The sequence below is a fragment of the Emydura macquarii genome, unplaced genomic scaffold (assembly GCF_026122565.2).
Source record: "Emydura macquarii macquarii isolate MOO-44397 ecotype Brisbane River unplaced genomic scaffold, CSIRO-AGI_Emac_v2 contig_2369, whole genome shotgun sequence".
Taxonomy (NCBI): Eukaryota; Metazoa; Chordata; order Testudines; family Chelidae; genus Emydura; species Emydura macquarii.
The window spans coordinates 3295983-3316762 of NW_027132506.1; the positions used below are offsets into that span (position 1 = coordinate 3295983).

The 20780-nt window shown below is 44.6% G+C and overlaps 1 protein-coding gene across 1 annotated transcript in view; it reads left to right on the top strand.

Annotated features, from left to right (window-relative positions):
• Window positions 1-19334, top strand: part of RHOA (ras homolog family member A) — a 73327-nt gene extending 53993 nt beyond the window's left edge. Inside the window, exons 3-5 of the mRNA XM_067561255.1 lie at window positions 6113-6233; window positions 17186-17316; window positions 18062-19334. Coding sequence (XP_067417356.1) covers window positions 6113-6233; window positions 17186-17316; window positions 18062-18235 — 426 coding nt within the window. The 3' untranslated portion in view covers window positions 18236-19334. The remainder of the gene's footprint in view (window positions 1-6112; window positions 6234-17185; window positions 17317-18061) is intronic.
• The last annotated feature ends 1446 nt before the right edge of the window (window positions 19335-20780 follow it).

Below are 20780 nucleotides of genomic sequence, written 5' to 3' on the forward strand. Positions count from 1 at the left end.
TTTCCAGTGTATTATCTTGAGTAAATTTTTTTTTTTTTTTTTTTTTTTTTTTTTTTGCGGAGATGGGTGGAATAATTCTAGAATGCCGTCTTGTGAAGAGAAGAGATTAGGTACCAGCATTTCTGGAGAGGTTAGCTGGTTCACTATTTTAGCAGTTCCACCAGTCATAATTTTGCCCACACTACAGTTCCTCTTCGTGGGTCTCTGAATATTTCCACTTGTGGGAATTACCTTTTGGTGGCAAGCATGTATCAAAACAATGTCTGGGGGCAGCGTGAGTGCCTTCTTGCAGCATTAATATCAGCCGCCCTAGTCACTATCTAACAGAATGCACCCCATAGCTGCTGCTTCTCCTTTCCCATCAGTAGCAATGAAAGGGGCCCTCGATGTCCAGATTGACGAAGACAGCGAGTAGGGTAGTTCGTCTAAATAAAAAGTTTAGAAAATAATTTTAAATACGCCTCCTGAAGTTTTATCTGAACCCTAAGGCCCTTCCAAAGGCAAACGTGTCGGGCCCTGACCGCAAAATGGGGTGTCAAAAGGTGTGCCTTTGCCAGACCACAATCCCAGAATCCGATGTGCATGTATGTTACTATCTGTGTCTGAATGGCACATCTCCGTGCGCACCCACAGGTCTCGAACTGCAGGCTCACCTGGCTGCCTGAAGCCTTCAACCAAATGCAACATGAGCCTTGTTCTGGCACTTAGGCCAGACAGAATCAGCTCCAGTACCAAGGTCCTTACCTATGGCACCCAAGAACACAATTCCCTCAGCTCCAGAACCACCCACCATAAAGGACTTGACATAGCATCCATCAAGCCTAACTGGCACCAGCAAAGGTGGCTTCCCTCTGCACATCGAGCATATAGTAACCTAAGCTGGTTATGCCGCTAGAGGCATCAACTACATTGAACCCCTCCTCCTGCTCACACAGATTTCCTCTCTGGACTCAGGTACAGACCATCTCTGCATTGGAAAAGAAGTGCCAGCAATGCAAAAGGAAAGAGAGAACACATTATCCAGGAGGGTGGGCATAGAAAGAAGAAACAGCATCCTCTGTCCTTGCCCAGGCACCAAGTGAGAGAGTGTGCAACAGAAGAGCCCCCAGCATCAGCCAGGCCATCTTCCAACACCAGATCTATCTGTGCCTGTGCCCTGGGGAATATTGCCACTGAGAAGTCCTTGAACGCCATCAATACTTGCCAGTCAGCGCTCTGAGCCACCAGTTAGAATCCTAGCCTTTCCACAGCCTTATGCCTCATCCAGCTCAAAATCTTCAGCTAGTCCAATGGCTAGGTTTATTCCACTCTGGGGTTGATGTGGAGCACCTTTGAATAACTTGGTGTGTCTAGAGAGTTCCCCGTGGCAAGCAAGCATAGGGACTTGGGACCATTCACTTCCCCTCAGGCACAGGAGTCTTGAAAAGACTTTAGACGAGGCTTGCTTCTGTTAATAATGTGGCCATACATGCAGGATTCTGTGAAGACCCTGTTGAATGCGGCAATATTTCTATCCTCCAGGCCACTATAATATACAATTCCAGATGGGTTTACATTACCAACTCATCATGGTGTGGTACAGTTATGCCTTACTGGATACATTGAACCCCATTTTGGGCTTTCTCCCCAAAGAACAAAAAGAAGCAGCCAGAATCCTGGTCAAGTGAGCGTGCTGGATGTTGGCTTCACATTCTTTTGAGGGCAGCATGTTTTGCTATAGATACAAGTGCCAGGACAATGAAGATCTCTTTGGGGGATTCCTAGCTTAGATATTCAGGGCTAATGCCGTAGTCTGAGTAAAATCAAGGATCTGCCTTTCAACAAAACTGCCTATGTAGTGACAAAATGGATGAAGTCCTAGAAAAGATCAAGATCACCATAGCCATAACTCACTCACTAAGTATCTCCCCATGTAATAGATTATTCCAGAGGAAGTTCTCATGCCACACTTTTTGTCCCAGCTCATCTTCAAGATGTCTGGCACCAAGGACAATACCAGCCGCCTAACAAACCAAATGATGAGAGAAAAATCCTCATAACACAGTACCAGGTTTGCTCACCATACCCCTTCACAGCATGTAGCATCTGCCTCAAAACAATGGATTTCAAGGTACTTTTCAAGAGACAAATACCAGTCTGATGGGGTACAGAGGTCTGAAGAGGTGCTGTCTCCTGCCTTTGGAACCCGCTCCCATCCTCCTCCTCCTCCTGTAGTAGTTGCTACTCTCTTACTTTTGGTCATTGCGTATTGAATACCAATCTGCGAAGGCTAGTCTATCCAGTTCTGCACTTGGTCCCCTCACCACCATCCCCTTCTTTCTTTCTCATGGGACTGGTCCCAAAAGAGGGAGTCCTCTTCTATGAATTGGTATCCCACCTTGCAAAAACAGAATAAAGTCCCACAGGACTATTGAGGGAATAGATGCTATTCCTGTTATTGCATGAAGGCCGGTAGTCTTAGATCCATCCTATTACTAAGGAAGCTGAACAAGTACACACAGACCTTCTAGTTCAGAACGCCCACCTTGACAGACAGCGCATCCCATCCCTATCCTATGGAGATTGGTACGTAACCTTTGACCTAAAAAACATGGTACGTGGTCTAGATACTTTCACGTTTCATCAGGAAGAGCTGCATCAAATACCTGAGGTTCTGCATGGGAATCAGCCAACCAGTTCAAAGTTTTCTTTTTTAGCCTGTCCATAAGCCCCTGATTATTTAGTGTCTAGCAGTGGTGGCTGCCTATCTCAGAGAAGGGGCATTTACATATACAAGCACCTGGATAAGTGACTAGTAAAAGCAAAACCACAACAAGAACTGGCATGTGAATACATGTGCAACCTGTTCACTTCTCTGGTACCCCAGTCATCCATGAGAAATCCACATTCCAACTCATCCATCTTATTGGGGCATTCCTGGATTCAGTCCAGGCAGGAGGACAGGTTCTTCAGTGTCCAGCAAGCCCTAATCACACTCAGTGCCCAGCCAAACCAGCTGACACACTTCATTTGAGCCTTATGAGCCTTGTGGCCTCTTCAGCATACATGACCCCTCAAGCTCACTTTCATGCAAGACCCCACAGCCCTGGGGAGCAGAACACCACATTCTGAGCAGGCACGGTTTACAGAGGAAACTTGTGATCTCTCCTCAAATCCTGCAAAAACTTTCCAGGTTGGAGGTCAGGAAAAATACCTTGCAGGGAGTACAATTTATCTGTTTTACTCTCACATCCACATTCACCACTGATCCCTCCACCTCATCCCAGATTGGGCACTACCAAAGACCTTCAACTTTATGGTTTGTGGAATGCCTGAGTATCCAAGTGCCACACCAGTGTTTTCAGGGCAATGCGATGGGTCCTCAAGGCATTCTGCCTGAGCCTGAAATGTCTGTTGATATGGGTTAATAACAGACAATACTGCAGCCAGGTTCTCCATCATTATGTAGAGCAAGGAAAGTGTACAAAGCACCAGATCCATCTAGTAGGCATATATCTATCAGGGGAAGAAAATGTGCAAGCAGACTTGTTGATTCTGCATCTTGCTGTCTATATGAATGATCTCTAAAAACATCAGTGGCCAGAAAATTTTCTCAAATGGGGCCACTGAAAAATATGCCCTTTCATATCATGGCAAAATACCAAGCACCAACTGTACTACACCAGAGCAGGGAGAGGCAATAACACTGACACATTTCTCCTGAAGTGGGACCTGTCTCTCTCTCCTGCACCTGTGACCCCCAGAGTCATTAGGAAAATCAAAGTAGACTGCCACTGTGATTCTAGCCTGTGGGCATGAAACTCCAGGACCTCTCTAGGTAACCACCCTAACTTGCTGGTCTCTGTCTCCAGACCTCTTGTCTAAGTGCAGAGTACCGCACTCGGATCCTGAAATGCTCCATCTCACAGCATGGAGAACAGTCTTGGTTAACCAGGGTGGACTAGACCTGTTCTTAGAAATGGCAGTCCATCCTGCTCATGTCTAAAAGAGCTCCACTCTCAAATGCTACAAACAAAAATGAAGATTTTGCATCTGGGCCAATGACAAGGTTATGCCTCCATCCCAAGCTGGGATTTCTGCAGATCTGGGCAAATCTATTGCATCTTGAGACCCAAGATCTTTTGGATGCATTTCTTAAGGTTCGCCTGGCAGTCATTTCTGCTATTAGCACCATGTCAGAGGCAGACCAATTTTCCCTCCACCCCACAGTCTCCAGATTTCTAAAAGGCTTGACTAATGCTTTTCCCTGACCAAGGAGTGTCCTTCCTCTTGGGATTTAAATCTTGTACTACGTTGATGGGCCCTCCTTTTTAAACTTCCTAGATGTGCTTCTATAGAACATCTTACTTCTAAAGACAGCTTTCCTTATTGCCCCCACCTCTGCAAAGAGGATAAGTGTACTCCCAGGCACAATGGCCACACCACCTCACACCATGGTTCAAAGATGGTTGCAAGGCCACGTCATGCCTAAGGTGGTACCTGACTTGCACCTCTGTCAGTACATTTCCTTTACTGTCATCTTCCTGAGACGACATGCCTGCCCACTCTGTTAAAAGAACTCCCTGGATTTATCTGGACAGTACAAAATCTGTTAAGAGAAATGATCTCTAGCCAGATTATCCCAGTGGATTAAGCGATATATAAAATGGTTCAATCACAACTGAAGTACCAGGATCTACAAATTTAAGAAATTCTGTTAGAGCCACTACTATATCTGTGGGCTTGTTTCAGGCACATTCTTGTAGTGAGAGAGCAGCAACATGCAGTTCAGTACATATCTTCACCAGGCATTTTTCTTTTGGACTTAAATTGCAATGCGAAATTGGGCAGGGCAATGCTGCTGTCCATATTTAATTAGAGCACACCTCACCTGCTTTCTTTCTAAGGGAAAACTACTCACTAGTCCCCCCACAAGTGGGAATGCACAGATGCCTTCAAAGGAGAGAAGGAGCTGAGGTGGCTAAAGGGTATACATTGTTATGTAAAATAGAGCCACTGACTTCAGTGCCACACAAGGGCACTCACACACCCCCACCAGCAGACGCTGCTTTAGAAAAGGACGCCGTGTGTTCACCACATGTGGGAATGCACAGAGGTAACCCAAAGAACAAGTTACTGGTAAGTAACATCTCTCTTTTTGAGCCCAATTCTGCCCTCTGTTTACATGAGTGCATCTTTCCTGGAAGTCTATGGAAGATGCACCCATGTAATTGAGAGTAGCATTTGAGCTGTTGTTGTTCATAAGTTTAAACAATTGACATTTTGTGGCATTCAAGCATATTAATGTTTGGAGTCTATTTGCTGCCTGTCTCCCTTAACTTGAGCTTCTTGGAAAGTTTCTCAACTTTTTTTGCATAGGGTCCATTCGTTTAGTGTTTGCAGTTTTACAGATTTATTATTGTAGGTATTGAGTATAACTCATAGTCTTCTATTTTTCATTATTTTTTTTTTTTTTCAGAAATGTTGTGCAGTAGTTATCTTCATAGCCCTGGCCCAAATTGAGACCTTAAAAGATTACCTCACTCAGCTCTTAAGAGGAAGAAAGATCAGTTTGATTCAAAGCAAATTGCAAGTTTAAATTTGCACTATGATGATGGAAGTTCAGTAGAATTACACAAACGAGTGGCCCTTTGACACTTTTCTCTTTTGGAGTATGGAATGAATTTTTTAATCAATTGAAAATCTGTCCAAGTTTCTGAAAAGCAAGTGCATGTATAGTTCTGTTTCACTGAAAATGTGAACTCTTAGAACATTTATAGAGCAGTTCTCTAGCTCTGTGAACTATTTTTAGGCTGTTATATCTCTTCAGTTCCTCCATATTGTTTTTTCTTTCTGGTAGCTTCCACTCTTCAGCGGTGTAGGGATGACCATTAAGATAATGGAAAGTCTTGTCAATGTATTGTATTGATTTTTTTTTTTTTTTTTTTTTTTTTTTTTTGAGGCAGGGAATAGACAACTCATTTTCCTTTTGTTAAAGTTGAGTGCACTATGTCCCCCTCTTTGAGTCCTGTTCACTGAAATCCGCTCTCTAGTTTGCTTGGGCCACTCATCTTTTGAGTCAGATGTACCCCTGATGACTGACCTGGCTAATTGCCTTCACTCTTTTCTATAGGTTGAGTTGGCCCTGTGGGATACAGCAGGACAAGAAGATTATGATCGACTTAGGCCTTTGTCGTACCCAGACACTGATGTTATACTTATGTGTTTTTCAATTGATAGTCCTGATAGTTTAGGTAAGTAAAACTGAATCCAAACCATGTTTCCTAGATCACTGTATCCCTAGAAGACTGTACTGTGCAGCCTGCAATATGTTTTTACATGGTTCGATATTGAGTGGCAATTCTGATGTCTACAAACTGCATTTCTATATAAATTGCAATGCTAGTTTCAGTATCCTGTTTAATTAATCTTTCTCTTCAGTAGTGTCCCTGTGCAGTGCTCCACTTCATGTGCACATGCGCCCCATTTGCCATTCAACCAACATATGCGCCCTACACCACCTTGTGCCCCCTGCCAAGGATATATAGTGTTGCATAGGCAAACTGCCTTTAGTGGCTTCTCAACCACCTCGTACTGAGATGGAACTTCTAGCATGCCCACTTCACTGTTGGTTAAGCTTGCCACTTTTACTTCGAGTTTAACCTTTTATTAGTGTTTAGTTTAATTAGTATAGTTTGCCATTTTTATTTCATTTATTTTTACTTCCCTCATAAACACCTCCCCCAGGAGTCCTTGTGCTCCATTAGGGGGGTATGCCAGGATGACCAGGATTTTCAAGTGTTGCCTCACCTGATGGGACACTATCCCAGTCGTCAATGGACATTCCAATGGACGTCCCTCAGAAGTGTAATTTTTGTGCAGTCCTTAAGAGCAGGGCTAGAAAAAACGAGAGAGAACGCCTCGTGATGGAATGCTGTCGTTGTCTTGCCCTGGGTTCAGATCAGTGGTACATCAGCCTGCAAGTGAGCACAGTGCCTTGTCTACCTCCGTGCCATATTTGCCCAGATATTCAAAAGAAAAGTCAGAAGGTCCTGGGAAGATCTATAAAGCCAGGAGTTCCAGTTCTCCTCACTAAGAGCTTGTCTCACAAAGATCTCCGTCTTGGCAGTCATCGACCATTTTTGAGCCCCCCACTCCTGGGCTGGATACCCCAAGGCCCCGAGTTAGAATCATAGAGTTGGAAGGGACCTCAGGAGGTCATCTAGTCCAACCCCCTGCTCAAAGCAGGACTAACCTCAGCTAAATAATCCTAGCGAGGGTTTTGTCAAGCCGCAGCTTAAAAACCTCTAAAGATGGAGATTCCACCACCTCCTTAGGTAACCCATTCCAGTGCTTCACCACCCTCCTAGGGAAAAACTTTTTCCTAATGTCCAACCTAGACCTCCACCCCTGCAACTTGAGACCATTGCTCCTTGTTCTGTTGTCTGCCATCACTGAGAACAGCCTAGCTCCGTCCTCCCTGGAACCCCCTTTCAGGTAGTTAAAGACCACTATCAAATCCCCCCTCATTCTTCTCTTCTGCAGACTAAACAAGCCCAGTTTCCTTAGCCTCTCCTCATACGTCTTGTGCTCTAGCCCCCTAATCATTTTTGTTGCCCTCCGCTGGACTCTTTCCAACTTCTCCACATCCTTTTTGTAGTGGGGGGCCCAAAACTGGACACAATACTCCAAATGTGGCCTCACCAATGCCGAAGAGAGGGGAATAATCACTTCCTGCGATCTGCTGGCAATGCTCCTACTAATGCAGCCCAATATGCCATTAGCCTTCTTGGCAACCAGGGCACACGGCTGGCTCATATCCAGCTTCTTATCCACTGTTACCCTCAGGTCCTTTTCTGCAGAACTGCTGCCTAGCTCGTCGGTCCCCAGTCTATAGCTGTGCATGGGATTCTTCCTTCCTAAGTGCAGGACTCTGCACTTGTCCTTGTTGAACCTCATCAGATTTCTTTTGGCCCAATCCTCCAGTTTGTTTAGATCACTCTGTATCCTATTCCTATTTTCCTGGATATCTACCACGCCCCCCATCTTAATGTCATCTGCAAACTTGCTGAGGGTGCAATCTACCCCATCCTCCAGATCATTAATGAAGATGTTGAACAAAACCAGCCCCAGGATTGACCCCTGGGGCACTCCACTTGTGATCGGCTGCCAGCTAGACATGGAGCCATTGATCACTACTCGTTGAGCCCTATGCTCTAGCCTGTTCTCTATCCATTTTATAGTCCATTCATCCAACCCATACTTCTTTAACTTGGTGATAAGAATACTGTGAGAGACAGTATCAAAAGCTTTGCTAAAGTCAAGGTATATCACGTCCACCGCTTTCCCCATATCCACAGAGCCAGTCACCTCGTCATAGAACGCAATCAGGTTGGTCAGGCATGACTTTCCCTTTGTGAATCCATGTTGACTGTTCCTGATCACCTTCCTCTCTTCCAAGTGCCTTTAAAATGGATTTCTTGAGGACCTGCTCCATGATTTTTCCAGGGATTGAGGTAAGGTTGACTGGTCTGTAGTTCCCCGGCTCCTCTTTCCTCCCTTTCTTAAAGATGGGCACTATATTTGCTTTTTTTCCAATCATCAGGGACCTCCCCCAATTGCCACGAGCTTTCAAAGATAATAGCCAATGGCTCTGAAATCACCTCAGCCAACTCCCTCAGCACCCTTGGGTGCATTGCATCCAGCCCCATGGACTTGTTTATGTCCAATCTTTCTAAATAGTCTTGGACCTGTTCCTTCAGCACTGCGGGATGTTCATCTCCTTCCCATACTCATTTAAGAGTCAAGCTTCCAAGCAGGCTTTGGAAACTAAGCTGTCTCCAGTACCATCTAAGTATGAGCAGAGCAGCAAGGAGAAACATTTTGTCTCTATCAAGACCATACTGATGGACCTTACTCTGCAGCCTCCAGTATCTAGCCACATGACTCCCTGAATACTGCAGAAGTCTAAGCCATCTCGTATTACTCCTTCAAGACCATCACGATCATTAGTACTGATTAATTCTGCTGCAAGGGAATCATCAAAGCAGACCCTTCTCTCAGCTCCTCTCTCACCTGGTTCTGCAGGAGCTTAGGTACTCCAAGGACCTGTATGTCTCCATTGAGCCAGTCTCCTCTCTTAATGGGGACCAAGTACCTATCAGAACCACGATTATCATGGTCACCAAATTACAACTCTTTCTGTTACCCTTCAATTCCCCAGCAATTTCTGAGCTGGGCAGAGCTCCTCACCTCAGTTTTGAGGGGGATCTCTCATTTGATACTCACATTTTGGGTTGAGATTTCCCTACCTACCAGTATAGGCTCTCTTCCTGAAGCTTGTAGGGAAAAGGACTACTCATGTGGGAGACACATTGGTGCTCCTTCCCCTTGGTATGAGCGATGGTGGATGCCACCTCCTTAGCTTTGATTCCCTTTAGAGACCATATTGGGGAACTTGTGTTGCCTACTTACAGCAGTTTTCATGAGTCCCTAGCATTTCTCATCAGGGCCGTCAGGACATATAGTCTCCTATTCCATCTGTTCCTGCTTAGTCACCTCAGTTGCAGGAGGAAGCCTTTTGAGGAACAAGAGACCAGAGTGGATAAGTAGGCTACTCCACAAACTAACATCTCATCTTTCCCAGCTGAAGCTGAGATTCCTTCCCCACCCTGCCTGGCCAACAGTTTTAAGCAAGTTCAGGACCTAATGAAACAGGTTCTGTATTTACTGTAGATTCTCCTAGAAGAAGTCCAAGAGTCTCAGCAAATGTCACCTTCTGTGTGGATGGCCTTGCCCATAAATGAAGCCTTTCTTGATCCTGCCAAAATCATCTGGCAGACTACAATAAGAAATATTATGTACCAGCCAAGGATCCTGAATTTTTATTTTTGCACCCTTCACCTAACTCCTTGGTGGTTGAAGCTGTAAATGAACATGCAGGCAGCCCCATGCTAAATCAACCCCATACAATAAGGATCAAAAACATCTTGACCTTTTGGGACATATGGCTTATTTGTCTGCAACCCTACACTTCAGGATTGCAAATTATCAAACTCTTAGGGCAAAGTACAATCATACCATCAAAAATCACCTTGTCTATTGAACACCTTCCAACAGAACATTGTGAACAGTTCCAGGCCATCATATCTCAAGGTCAGCTATTGGCAAGAATGTCGCTACAAGCCTCCATAGATACAGCTGATATGGCATCTCAGTCCATGATGCATTCGGCATCTTGGCTTCAGCTCTCTGGATTCCCTAGGTTGGTCTAGAATACTGTTAAGGAGCTCCCCTTTGATGGGCTGAAACTTTGTTGAGACAACTGATCATTGCATATCTGGATAGTCTAGGTCCACCTTGTGATCTCTTGGGAGGTATATGCCTGCAAGCAAACAAGGATTTCTTAGAACCCAAACAGCACAGAGATCTTGCCCTACCCAGTTTTCAGGTTTCCAAAGATCTGCAAGATTCTTTTATTTCTGCTGAACCAATAAGTCTATGGAACTAGTACATAGCCAATCACATTCTAATTTTGGCAGTCTACCTTTTGGGCATACAAAACACCATGCCTGATGGCCTGAGAAGGCTCTTCTCCCAAGGCTATGAATGGGAGTTGGACTCTCAGTTGCATTTTTCTGACTTAGGATTCCCAGAGATGGACTATTCACCACCATTGCCAATAGGAAGTGCAAACAACTTTTTTCAGGGCAGTTGGGCCCCCACTTCCTGGGAGATGCTTTTCTCATACTGTGGGCAAGGTGCATTCTTTATGCATTTCCTCCAATACCACTGATATTGAAAGGGATAAGTAAGATCAAGTAAGACAGAGTTACCCTAGTAGTTCCAATGTGGCCCAGACAAGCTTGGTTTGCCTTGCCATTTGTGCAACAATCAAACTTCCATCCATTCCCCATCTTCTTTCTCAAGACACTGGTTGCACTCTCCATCCCAACCTGAGAAGTCTTTACTCCATGGCTTGCAGGAATAGAAACTACTTGCTCTGCAGAAATACAACAGGTGTTGTTAAACAATAGGAAAAGATCTACCCAAAATACTTACCTCCAGAAATGGAAGAGATTCCACCACTGGGGTGTCTGCTACCTTTCATCCATTCACTTGTCCTATTGTCCTCAAAGATCTGCTGGGATTAAAAAGATCTGGGTCATTTATAAGTTCTGTCAGGGTATACTTGGCAGCTAGAATGACCTTCCATTCCTCAGCTGAGGTATTTTCAATATTTCCTTATCCCACAATGAGATGCATTAAAGGATTGAGTAGCCCTTTCCAGCAGATTAGATTTGGAGAACTCACACCTATATGGAACTTAAACATTGTACATCAGAACCTTATGAAATCTCCCTTTTGAACCAATGGCCACCCTTCATCACCTGTTGATGAAAACAGCCTTTTTGGTGGCCATTGTCTGTCTAAAGAGTCAGGGGAAAGGGCATTAGTGGCAGACACTTCCATTAGTGTTCAGGGACCAAATTTCACTGTAATCACATTCTGAATTTGTACCTAAAGGTATCATCTGAATTTCACATCAGCCAAGTCATCAATCTCCTGTATTTCTTCTCTTCCCTTCCCTTCCCTTCCCCTCCCCTCCCACCCCGAAACCACATCAGACCAGGGAGGATGCTGCCCTCTATACCTTGGTCATCAGGAGGGCATCAGCCTGCTAGTTAGAATCAAATCATTCAGAAAGCCTCCCAGACTGTTCATCTCTACTGCTGAAAGGCCCAAAGATCTTCCCCCAGAGATTCTCAAGGTGTAGTTGTATTATTTCTTGTTATGAATCTGCCGATGTACAACCCCCTCCTAGGCTGCTAGCTCATGCCACAAGATCTCTATCTACTCCTGTGGCATTTCTTAAACATGTTCCCATTGTTGAGATCAGCAAAGCTGTAATTTTGGTCTTTGATCCATACCTTTTCCAAGCACGATGCCGTGGTTCATTCTACTAGACCTCCTAGGCCGTAGGAACACAGTCTTGTCTTCTGTACTGAACTCTGCTCCAAAGCTGCCTCATCCCACTGAGGATACTACGCAGACGTCATCTGAAGTGGAGCACCCACGGGGACACTACTCAAAGGAGGAGGAGAGGTTATTCACCTTGTGCAGTAACAAGTTCTTTGAGATGTGTGTCCCTGTGAGTGCTCCACTACACAGCCTCCTTTTCCTCTGCTTTGGCGTTCCCCCTGTGGGACTTCATGGTGGAGGAGAAACTGAGGGTGGTTAGCCCACACTGCCCTATGTATGCTCAGCATGGGGCACAAGGAGGCGTAACGGTGCATTCACGAGCCAAATAGGCACTGTTACCGAAAAGATCTGCTCAAAGGTGCTGGGGTGCATGCGCACCTGCAGAGGCACATCTATAGGGGGAGATGTCTCAAAGAACTCCATTTACTGCACAAGGTGAGTAACCGCCCCTAAAAAGCCTCTCCATCCTTGGTCCAAAATAGCCTGGATGTGTTGGCATCCTGAAAATCTCATCTGCTGGGCCAGGCACTGGAGGGGGGAAGTTGAGGTGGTAGAGATGGGTTTTCTACCAGGTTCAAACAAGTGGCAGGGGCTGGGGGTTTCAGCTGTACAGGTTTTCCAGTTAGTAACTGGCTGAAGTATGTTGGTATAGAGAGAGAAGTGGTGTTGCTTGAGCTGATTGATGCTTGAAACTCCTAACCCATGAGCACCTGGGATGGGCATAGAGTTCTCAGTATTGAAATCTAAATCAATACAATATACTCCTTTTAAAATATAGTAATATTAGTTTCTATCTTAACATACAGCTGTTTTAGAAGATGGTGGGGAGCACGGAATACAAATACTAGTGTTCCCAAGAACCACAAGTTCAATTTGAAGCAATTCTACATAGAAATGAAAGTTCAAGTGAATTAAAATAACGGTTACCTCTCTGGTAGAATCCTCTTAAACTCCCTTTTTGTAGCAATGCTCCCCCAGGCTATTGAAACAACTCTTACAAGAATTCTCTCCTCTGTTTCTCACCAATGCGCTTTCAATGGACACCAGATCCTGTGCTCTGTGGAAGAACATCCCAGGGGTCATTATAATTAAAGTAAATGCAAGATAACACTTTTTTTATTTGCTTTGATTAGCTGGGGGAGGGAGATAAGGTGTGCCTTTGAGAATGGTTTCATATATAGTGGCACCTTTGTTTATATTTGTGGTCTATGAAACTGCTGTCAGATGTACATTTTGTACATTGTGTAAGGAGTGAGTTCCCCCTATCCTCGTACAGCTGGGGTGTGAGGCTTGTTTAAACTCTGCTCATAAGTGGGTCAAAATTATCTCTCCAAACTCATTAACCCAGAAGATCTTCAGGACGAGCTTGGACAGAGTTTCATGCCCACACCCCCACATGGTGCACAATGTACCCTTTCTTCCCCTCCTCCAAGCCAGCTTCAGGATAAACCCTGGCTCCAGTTGCTGGTTCTCAGCCTCAGGGAGAAAGTCAAGAATGAGTAACCCAGAGAAGCAGGGTACATTGGGAGCACAGCCCACAGGGGGGATTAGTCAAGGATGCACTTTCTCCAGTAGCCAGAAGATCTGCTTACTCCCAAGCACAACCCATCCTGGCAGCTCACCCTTAACCAGTAAGCAGCAGCAAGGTCCCTGGGTATTAAACTAATCGCCACATTGAAAGGCTGCCTCAAAGCTTTAAGTCCTCTCTCATCCCCTTGTACCTTTCTTACATCATTTTGGGGTCTGAAACTCATCCTGTTCTAGTCTGAGTTGAAGGGGGAAGTGTCCTGGGTGAAGAGTCAGCTAATGCGTATTGCGTTATGCGTCTGGGAAAAACTTTCCGTTTTAAAGACTGTTCAAATGTCTGTCACTGTTTGTTTGCCACCCAAAGATGCTCCAAAGTGGCTCTGAGCCTACCAGGTGCAACACCAAGATCCCTAGGGTCTTCCAGGCTGACAGTCCAGTGCCAAGGACCAAGCACTGTTGACGCTCACGAACTTGTCGGACAGTCCAAGATCCCCATATAAGTCATGTCCACAGAGGTCAGTGCTGCGGGCTTGGCATCATTGATCCTGGTATTCATCTTAAGCAGCACTGAAGTTCCCAGCTCCATTGAAGTAGACCAGCGGTTCTCTCGACTTAATGGGGTCAGCAGAGCTGGTGTTAGACTGGCTGGGACCCAGGACTGGGGCCAAAATTGCAGGGGTGCCATTTAGGGCAGGGGGTGTACCACAAATTTCAACCCCACACCAGCAGCCGGAGCTCCCACCCTGGCCCGGGGCTGACAGCCGGATCAGCTTAGCTTTGCGCGCTCTGTGGCATGGGGCCACAGACAGTTGCCTGGCTTCCCACTCCCTTACCTCAACTCTGTGCATCACTTCTGTCTACTCAGGCACCTCTGTGAGGAATCAGCACATGTTGTTGTGGTTGAAGCCAGCTTGAAAAGTTGCTGTAGAAATAATTTTAGCAATGGACCATTTTCTGAAGAAAAGTGGAGGAAAGGGAGGTAATAAAGGGGAGTCGATTTCTGCTTGCAGCAAAAGGTCATGCCAAGGATCCAAACACAGTGAAAAACCTGGAAATCGCAAATACAACCTGAAGTGTTTGGAATATGGATTTATGTGGGCTGGTTTGAGGAGGACCCCTGGCCACACTGTGTGGCGTGTGATGAAGTTCTGGCAAAGGAGAGCTTAAAACCATCTAAAATTGTTGCAGCACTTGCAGACCCAGCACAGTTTGCTTCAAACCAAACCACTTGATTTCCCCGCCCCCAGCAAAAGCTGAGAGATCTACAGGGCCAGAAACCAGTACTGAGAACAGCAGTTACTGCAAACGGGAGGCCTTGAGGCATTTGCCATTCTGTGATTACACCTGGCAATAGTGTCATTAGATGGGGGTAGAATCAAGATGAGTCGGATAGCTACACCTGCGACACCCCACGCAACTGGAGAAACTTCTTTTCTGCCATGTGCCAAGGAAATAGTTTTGATGATAGTGGGGCAAGGTGCAGCGATTCATCTTGATTCCATCCCCCCATCTAACGACATTATTGCCAGCCATAGTCACAGAATGGCAATGACACGACTGAATAAGTGATCGCCAAGAGCAAGTAGTCTTTTTCCCCTCCCCCCCTTCAACTTGAGAAAACAATGGATGTTGGGTGCTGCTCAGATGCCGACATATGTAAAATTTGAGAACAACGAAAAGCTCCAAGAGGAATTTGTTCTGCCAGCCATTACCATAGCGTACTACAGGGGATGAGCTCTTCGAACTTTCGGATGCTTTTGTCTCTTCTTCTGGCTTGGAATGAATTTGCCATGAGGGTGCTCGTGCAATGACTGGAAAAAACAGCGAGCTAGTCACCCGCGTGCAGGCTGTTGTACCACAAGCAGGTTGGGCTCACTTTATTATACTCAGACAAGTCCTAGTTGCGCAAAAAAAAAAAAAAAAAAGCCACCCATTCTAAAACAAGTTCTTGTTGAATCTGCACAGTCAACTTCTTCATGAGTATGTCATTCTGAGATGACAGTTACTTTATCACAACGAAGTTTGGTGGCTGTCTCAGGGAAAGATACTCAATTGTTTGAGTTCATCGAGGAAGTGAGACATTTTCATTCAGACAAAGATTCCCTGTTGGCCAAAAAGTTTGCTGATACTAAGTGGCTTGCTTTGCTAGCTTAGCTGGTAAATGTGTTAAATACCTCACATCAAGGGCGAGACACTTCCGTCTTTTCTCTCACTGACCAAATCAAAGTTGGATCAAGAAACTTTTTTTCTTGTGGTATGCTCGTGTGGTCAGTGGCAGTTCTGAAGGGGGGTTTTTTACTGGACAACTTTTTGGGTGAAAACGTCTCGCCAAAGCATGACTTGCAGCCCATTATCATCAGCCTTAAACTGCAATTTCGGGAGTACTTCCCTGAAAAGGAACAGAAAACAGAGGCCTGGATTAGAAATCCGCTTAATGCAGAAGCAACGGCAAGTGCTGTTATTTCACTTACAATGAATGAAACATTAACGGACCTTTCTGGTGTTGAGACATTGAGGCTGAGATTTTTCTGAACAACCTATTGCTAACTTCTGGATATCCGTTCAAGAAGAATATCCAGAGCTGTCATCTGCAGCTTTGAAAGCATTCATGCAATTTTCATCCACCTACCTGTGTGAAGCCAGCTTTTCAGCACTGACTTTACTGAAAAACAAATGCAGGACCCCATCTTGCTTTGATGATGACCTCCGTCTTTACCTTAGCCCTGCTTCAGGGATTCATGTTCATCAATACAAAACTGAGCTAAAACACCAAGCTTAATGGGACAGTTTTGTCTGTCTCATCAAGTATACTGGGCTTGTGTAGAGTAAGAGCTTTTCTTAGAAATAACACTATAGCCTACTATTTGGCCTATGTGCCAGGGGTTTCCACAAGTGCCTCGCTGTTTGAGTTTTGTTGAGGTGTATGTGATGCTATCTCCGCTTCTCCTGGTCTGATGCCCAGGTTTCACAGCCTTCACGAACACTGCAGTTAAACTAGTTTATGAAATGATTGCTCTACATCCTTCAGGGGCTGCTTAGGGGGAGTGTCATTGTGACAAAGGAGACTATAAACTCTCCATTAGCATGTATGGATCATGCTCTGGAGATTGTGGTGGCACGGGTTTATCAGCAACACTTGAGGTCTGGTGTAGGAACTTCCTCTGCTATGGTGTTGGAGTCTTGTTCTCACAAAGCTCATGCAGACAAGAATTCAGATGTTGGTCAGACCGTTTCCAGCAGGTGACTGAACACCTGCCAAGTCCTAGAAATCATGAAATCTGTTTCATTTGGAAAACCTTAAAGCTGTGACAGGCTGATCCCCAGTCTCACCTTTATGTGCACCAAAAGTCTAGAAAGCTTGTTTGGTCTCAGAGGATTATTTAAGGTCTGGTGGACATGCAGCATATGGGACCTCACTTCCTGGCTATGAATGGGGCTTGGAGAAATAAACGTGCTAGTGACCTGAAAAATAGAAATCAGACAGGCCCTGGCTTTGAAATGTTTGTGTATTTGGTGGTGGTTGCAAGAAGAGGGAGGAAATATGGTGTTAATGGCTTGTATCACCAAAAGATTAATGAAATTTCATGGGACAAAGCAAGATGATCTTAAAAAGAAAACTGGCCCAAACACTTTTCTTTAGCCTTGTATGTGGGTTACGAGACAATTCTGCTTTTTTTTTTCCTTCCCCTTCCTCCAGAAAACATCCCAGAGAAGTGGACCCCAGAGGTGAAACATTTCTGTCCCAATGTGCCTATCATCCTGGTAGGAAACAAGAAGGACTTGAGAAACGATGAACACACAAGACGGGAACTGGCCAAAATGAAGCAGGCAAGTTTGTTTCTGTTCTTAAAATAAAATGTGACCGTCTTTGTCATACAGTTAACAAGCACATTAACTCAGTGTCTGCACCAACGGGCAACTCTCCATGGACCCCATCTCCTTTAGCACAGCATTCTGGAACACAGCTGCTTGTCTGGATCATCCTTCTCTAGTGCAGTTTGGCTCTGCTAGGTAGATGAGGTGTTAGATTCTTTTATCACATTTCCCTCCCCTCTTCTGTGTGCTCCTATTTCTTGCTAAGCTGACTTACAGCAGATCACCCTGGATGTGTTTTGACTCTGCTCTGCAATGAAATCTGTGAAGGATCAGGGACAAGATGATGATCTTTGGGAAATAGCAAAGTGGGACTTATATTTAAAATGAATTTTAAAATGTTCAGACCAATACAGGCCATAGAGAACAGACTGGAACAGTTTTTCAGGACAGAAAATGGAAGCATATTTTAGATGAAAAATAAACACAATCTCTTTCTTAAACGTTATAGTTGCATAGTTTAAAATCAATAAAATGAGGTGTTACTATGTTACAATCTTTGGGAAGAAAAATGTTTTTTAACGTTATTCTTAATGAAACTGGTTCTAATCCAGAAAATAAATACCATTTTAGATTCTGGATGGATCTAAACCGAGTTTGTAGTTGGCACTTGTGGCAAACCTGGAAGGGGATGAAAAGAACGACCTATTCTGGTGCATTTTTGGACCCTACTAATTGTTTTTGTTTCTGTGTCGCACAGGAGCCTGTCAAACCTGAAGAAGGCAGAGACATGGCAAACCGCATTGGTGCATTCGGGTACATGGAGTGCTCTGCAAAGACCAAAGACGGTGTGAGAGAGGTTTTTGAAATGGCCACTAGAGCTGCTTTGCAAGCCCGGCGTGGCAAGAAAAAATCTGGGTGCCTTCTCTTGTAAAGCATGGCCAAGGGAAGGTGGCTCAGGCAGCACCCTGATTAATTCTGAAGTGCTGTTTATTCATCTTAGTGTATGATTACTGGCCTTTTTCATTTATCTATAATAATTTACTTAAGAGATTTAAAAATCCAATCATCTTGCTACCAATATTTAGAAGCCAACTATGATTTTTATAACAGTCTGCATCAAATTCATCTGTGCACCGAAGGTTAACGTCAACATTCCTTTAACAAACGTCTGCACGTGCAGAACGTCAGGCGCTAATTGAAGACAATTCTCTAACTTCTTGCTTCTTTCTAGAAAGAGGGAAAAAGCTGGTAACACTGAGAATTGGGCTGTAACTACTTTATAACTAACATCCCATTCTAGCAGGGTACAGGAGCTACATGGCTGTATGTGGAATCTAGAATAATTCCAGCGCTTTCACACTTTAGGGAGATTGGGTTTTTCATGGCTGTAGGGTGTAAAATGATAGTTTGATGAAACTGTGACCATCCTGAAATAAGAGTCCTAGCCAGCTATGGAAAAGTGACGGTTCTGTAGTTTCATGTTAGTTACCTTTTAGTTACCATGTAATTAGTGCCACGTAAATGTATGGTACCAAAAATAAATCTATATGCCCCAGCCTCTACGTAGTATTTTTTGTACAATTGGATTTCCTAATACTGTTACTTGTAATCTCTGCGGAAGGTGTTCTGGGTTTTTTAAAGAAAGTTTATTTGAAAATGAAATCCAAAAGAAATCTGATTTCTTCCCTCCACCCGAAGTGTCTGACCCATTTGTAAGGTTTAAATTCTAATCTCTGCACCCAGGAAGAGGTTTTTTTCTATGATCTTCAGGCACCTGCCTTAGGAGCCAGGGAAAGGCAGCCTCTTCGCACTCAAGGCAACTGAACATTTCAGAAGCTTTAAGTTAACCTGCTGGACTCAGCTCAAGGCTAAAAATGCAAGTTCTTTGTGTATTGCTTGGTTACCACCTGGTGGCCAGACTCCCGTCTGCGAACATGTTGCTGATCTGCAGCCAACTAAACTCTTTTTTCTGTATTATTTCCTTTTTCCAACAACTAATAGAATAAAGGCAGTTTTCTAAGCTCCCTGTATCATGGTGTTTGTGTTCTTCTCTTTGTAGGGTATTTGTTATGCAGCCACCCTGTGGCCCAGCATTTGACAGGCTCAGACAAAAATCTCATTTTGTTATAACTGTTAGACATTCGCCCAGCACTTCCAGATACTTGAATACCTTTGATTCCACAATGGTGCCTGCAGCAGATTGAAAGTGGCAGAGCCGGATCATTGACTTCCAGCATCTTCTCCCTGCTCTCCAATGCCAAAAAATGAATCTTTCCCCTTGAGGAATCTCTTGTAAAAGACCCTGCGAACTAGACCATCAGCTCCCAGACACTTGGCTTCTGCAACAGTTGAAGTTGACTTATTTTCTTGGAGAGCGTAGTAAGAGGTGATGCGTCGGCAGGAGGAGGGATGTTGTGTGGGATGTCCTGTTTTCCCCACAATGCACCTCTGACATGAGGGCAGTTTCCTAGGATGCTCCCCCTGCCTCGATGTCCTGTGGAGCATCTGAGCCATGCTCCCATGATGATGGCATGCATGATATGTGATCTGTGCCACAAGGGAGTGTGGGAGACGTGTAGATATAGAACTAGTGCCATGCTCCTTGTATTTGTATATGGACATGAGAGAGGTGGGTTTATAAAGTCCAATTTTAACAGGCGCTTTAAACCTTTAAAGTGTAAAAATCTCATTAAAAGAGCAAAAAAGCAAAACCATGCCAATTTTGAGTGCTCTTAGAATTGCTCATGGTGGTTTGATGGAAAAATAAATTGCTAGAATAATAAGAATTAAATAACCACTTTGGGTGTTTTCTATGGATTCTCATTTGTCATTGTACCCCTTTTGGAACAAACCTGGAACACTTCTGGGCTGTCCTTCGGCCATGCTGCTGCTGCACATGTGAAGGTATCCAAGATCAGTTATACCATGGGAGTGTTGGGTTTATGGAACATTTTAAAATGGGTACCCCAATGGAAAACCTGCACTAAGTTCAACCTACCCAACGTGATTTAAGACACTCTGACTTCTTCGCCTCCTGTAACCTGAGGAAAAGTTTCTTAAGCCAGGAAAGAGGAGACCAGGAGTTCAAATCTCCCCTTTTGGTGCTGTTTAAATTCCCCTGCAATGTAGTAAAGCAATAAACCCCAACCTAAATAGCAGGGAAGAGCTGCAGAACACTCCTTCCCCTCCCCCCCTTCTCAAATTAGCAGAGAACTTGTGTGAGGTCACTGGGGCGAAGAACCTTCACCTCCCACATGAAAACCCCCCCAATCTCATCCACTGGCCCACCCTACCTTCAAGAGTGACTACACCAGGTTTAGCTCTGGGCTTGTCTACACGAAGTTCTACAGGTACATGAGAAGGTGTGAATTCAAATCACTGTAGATATGCCAATACAACTTTCCATGTAGACAAGTCCTCTAACCCCCATTAACCATCCTCCTCTCCCAGAGCCGCCTTCTGCTGACTAAATAGTT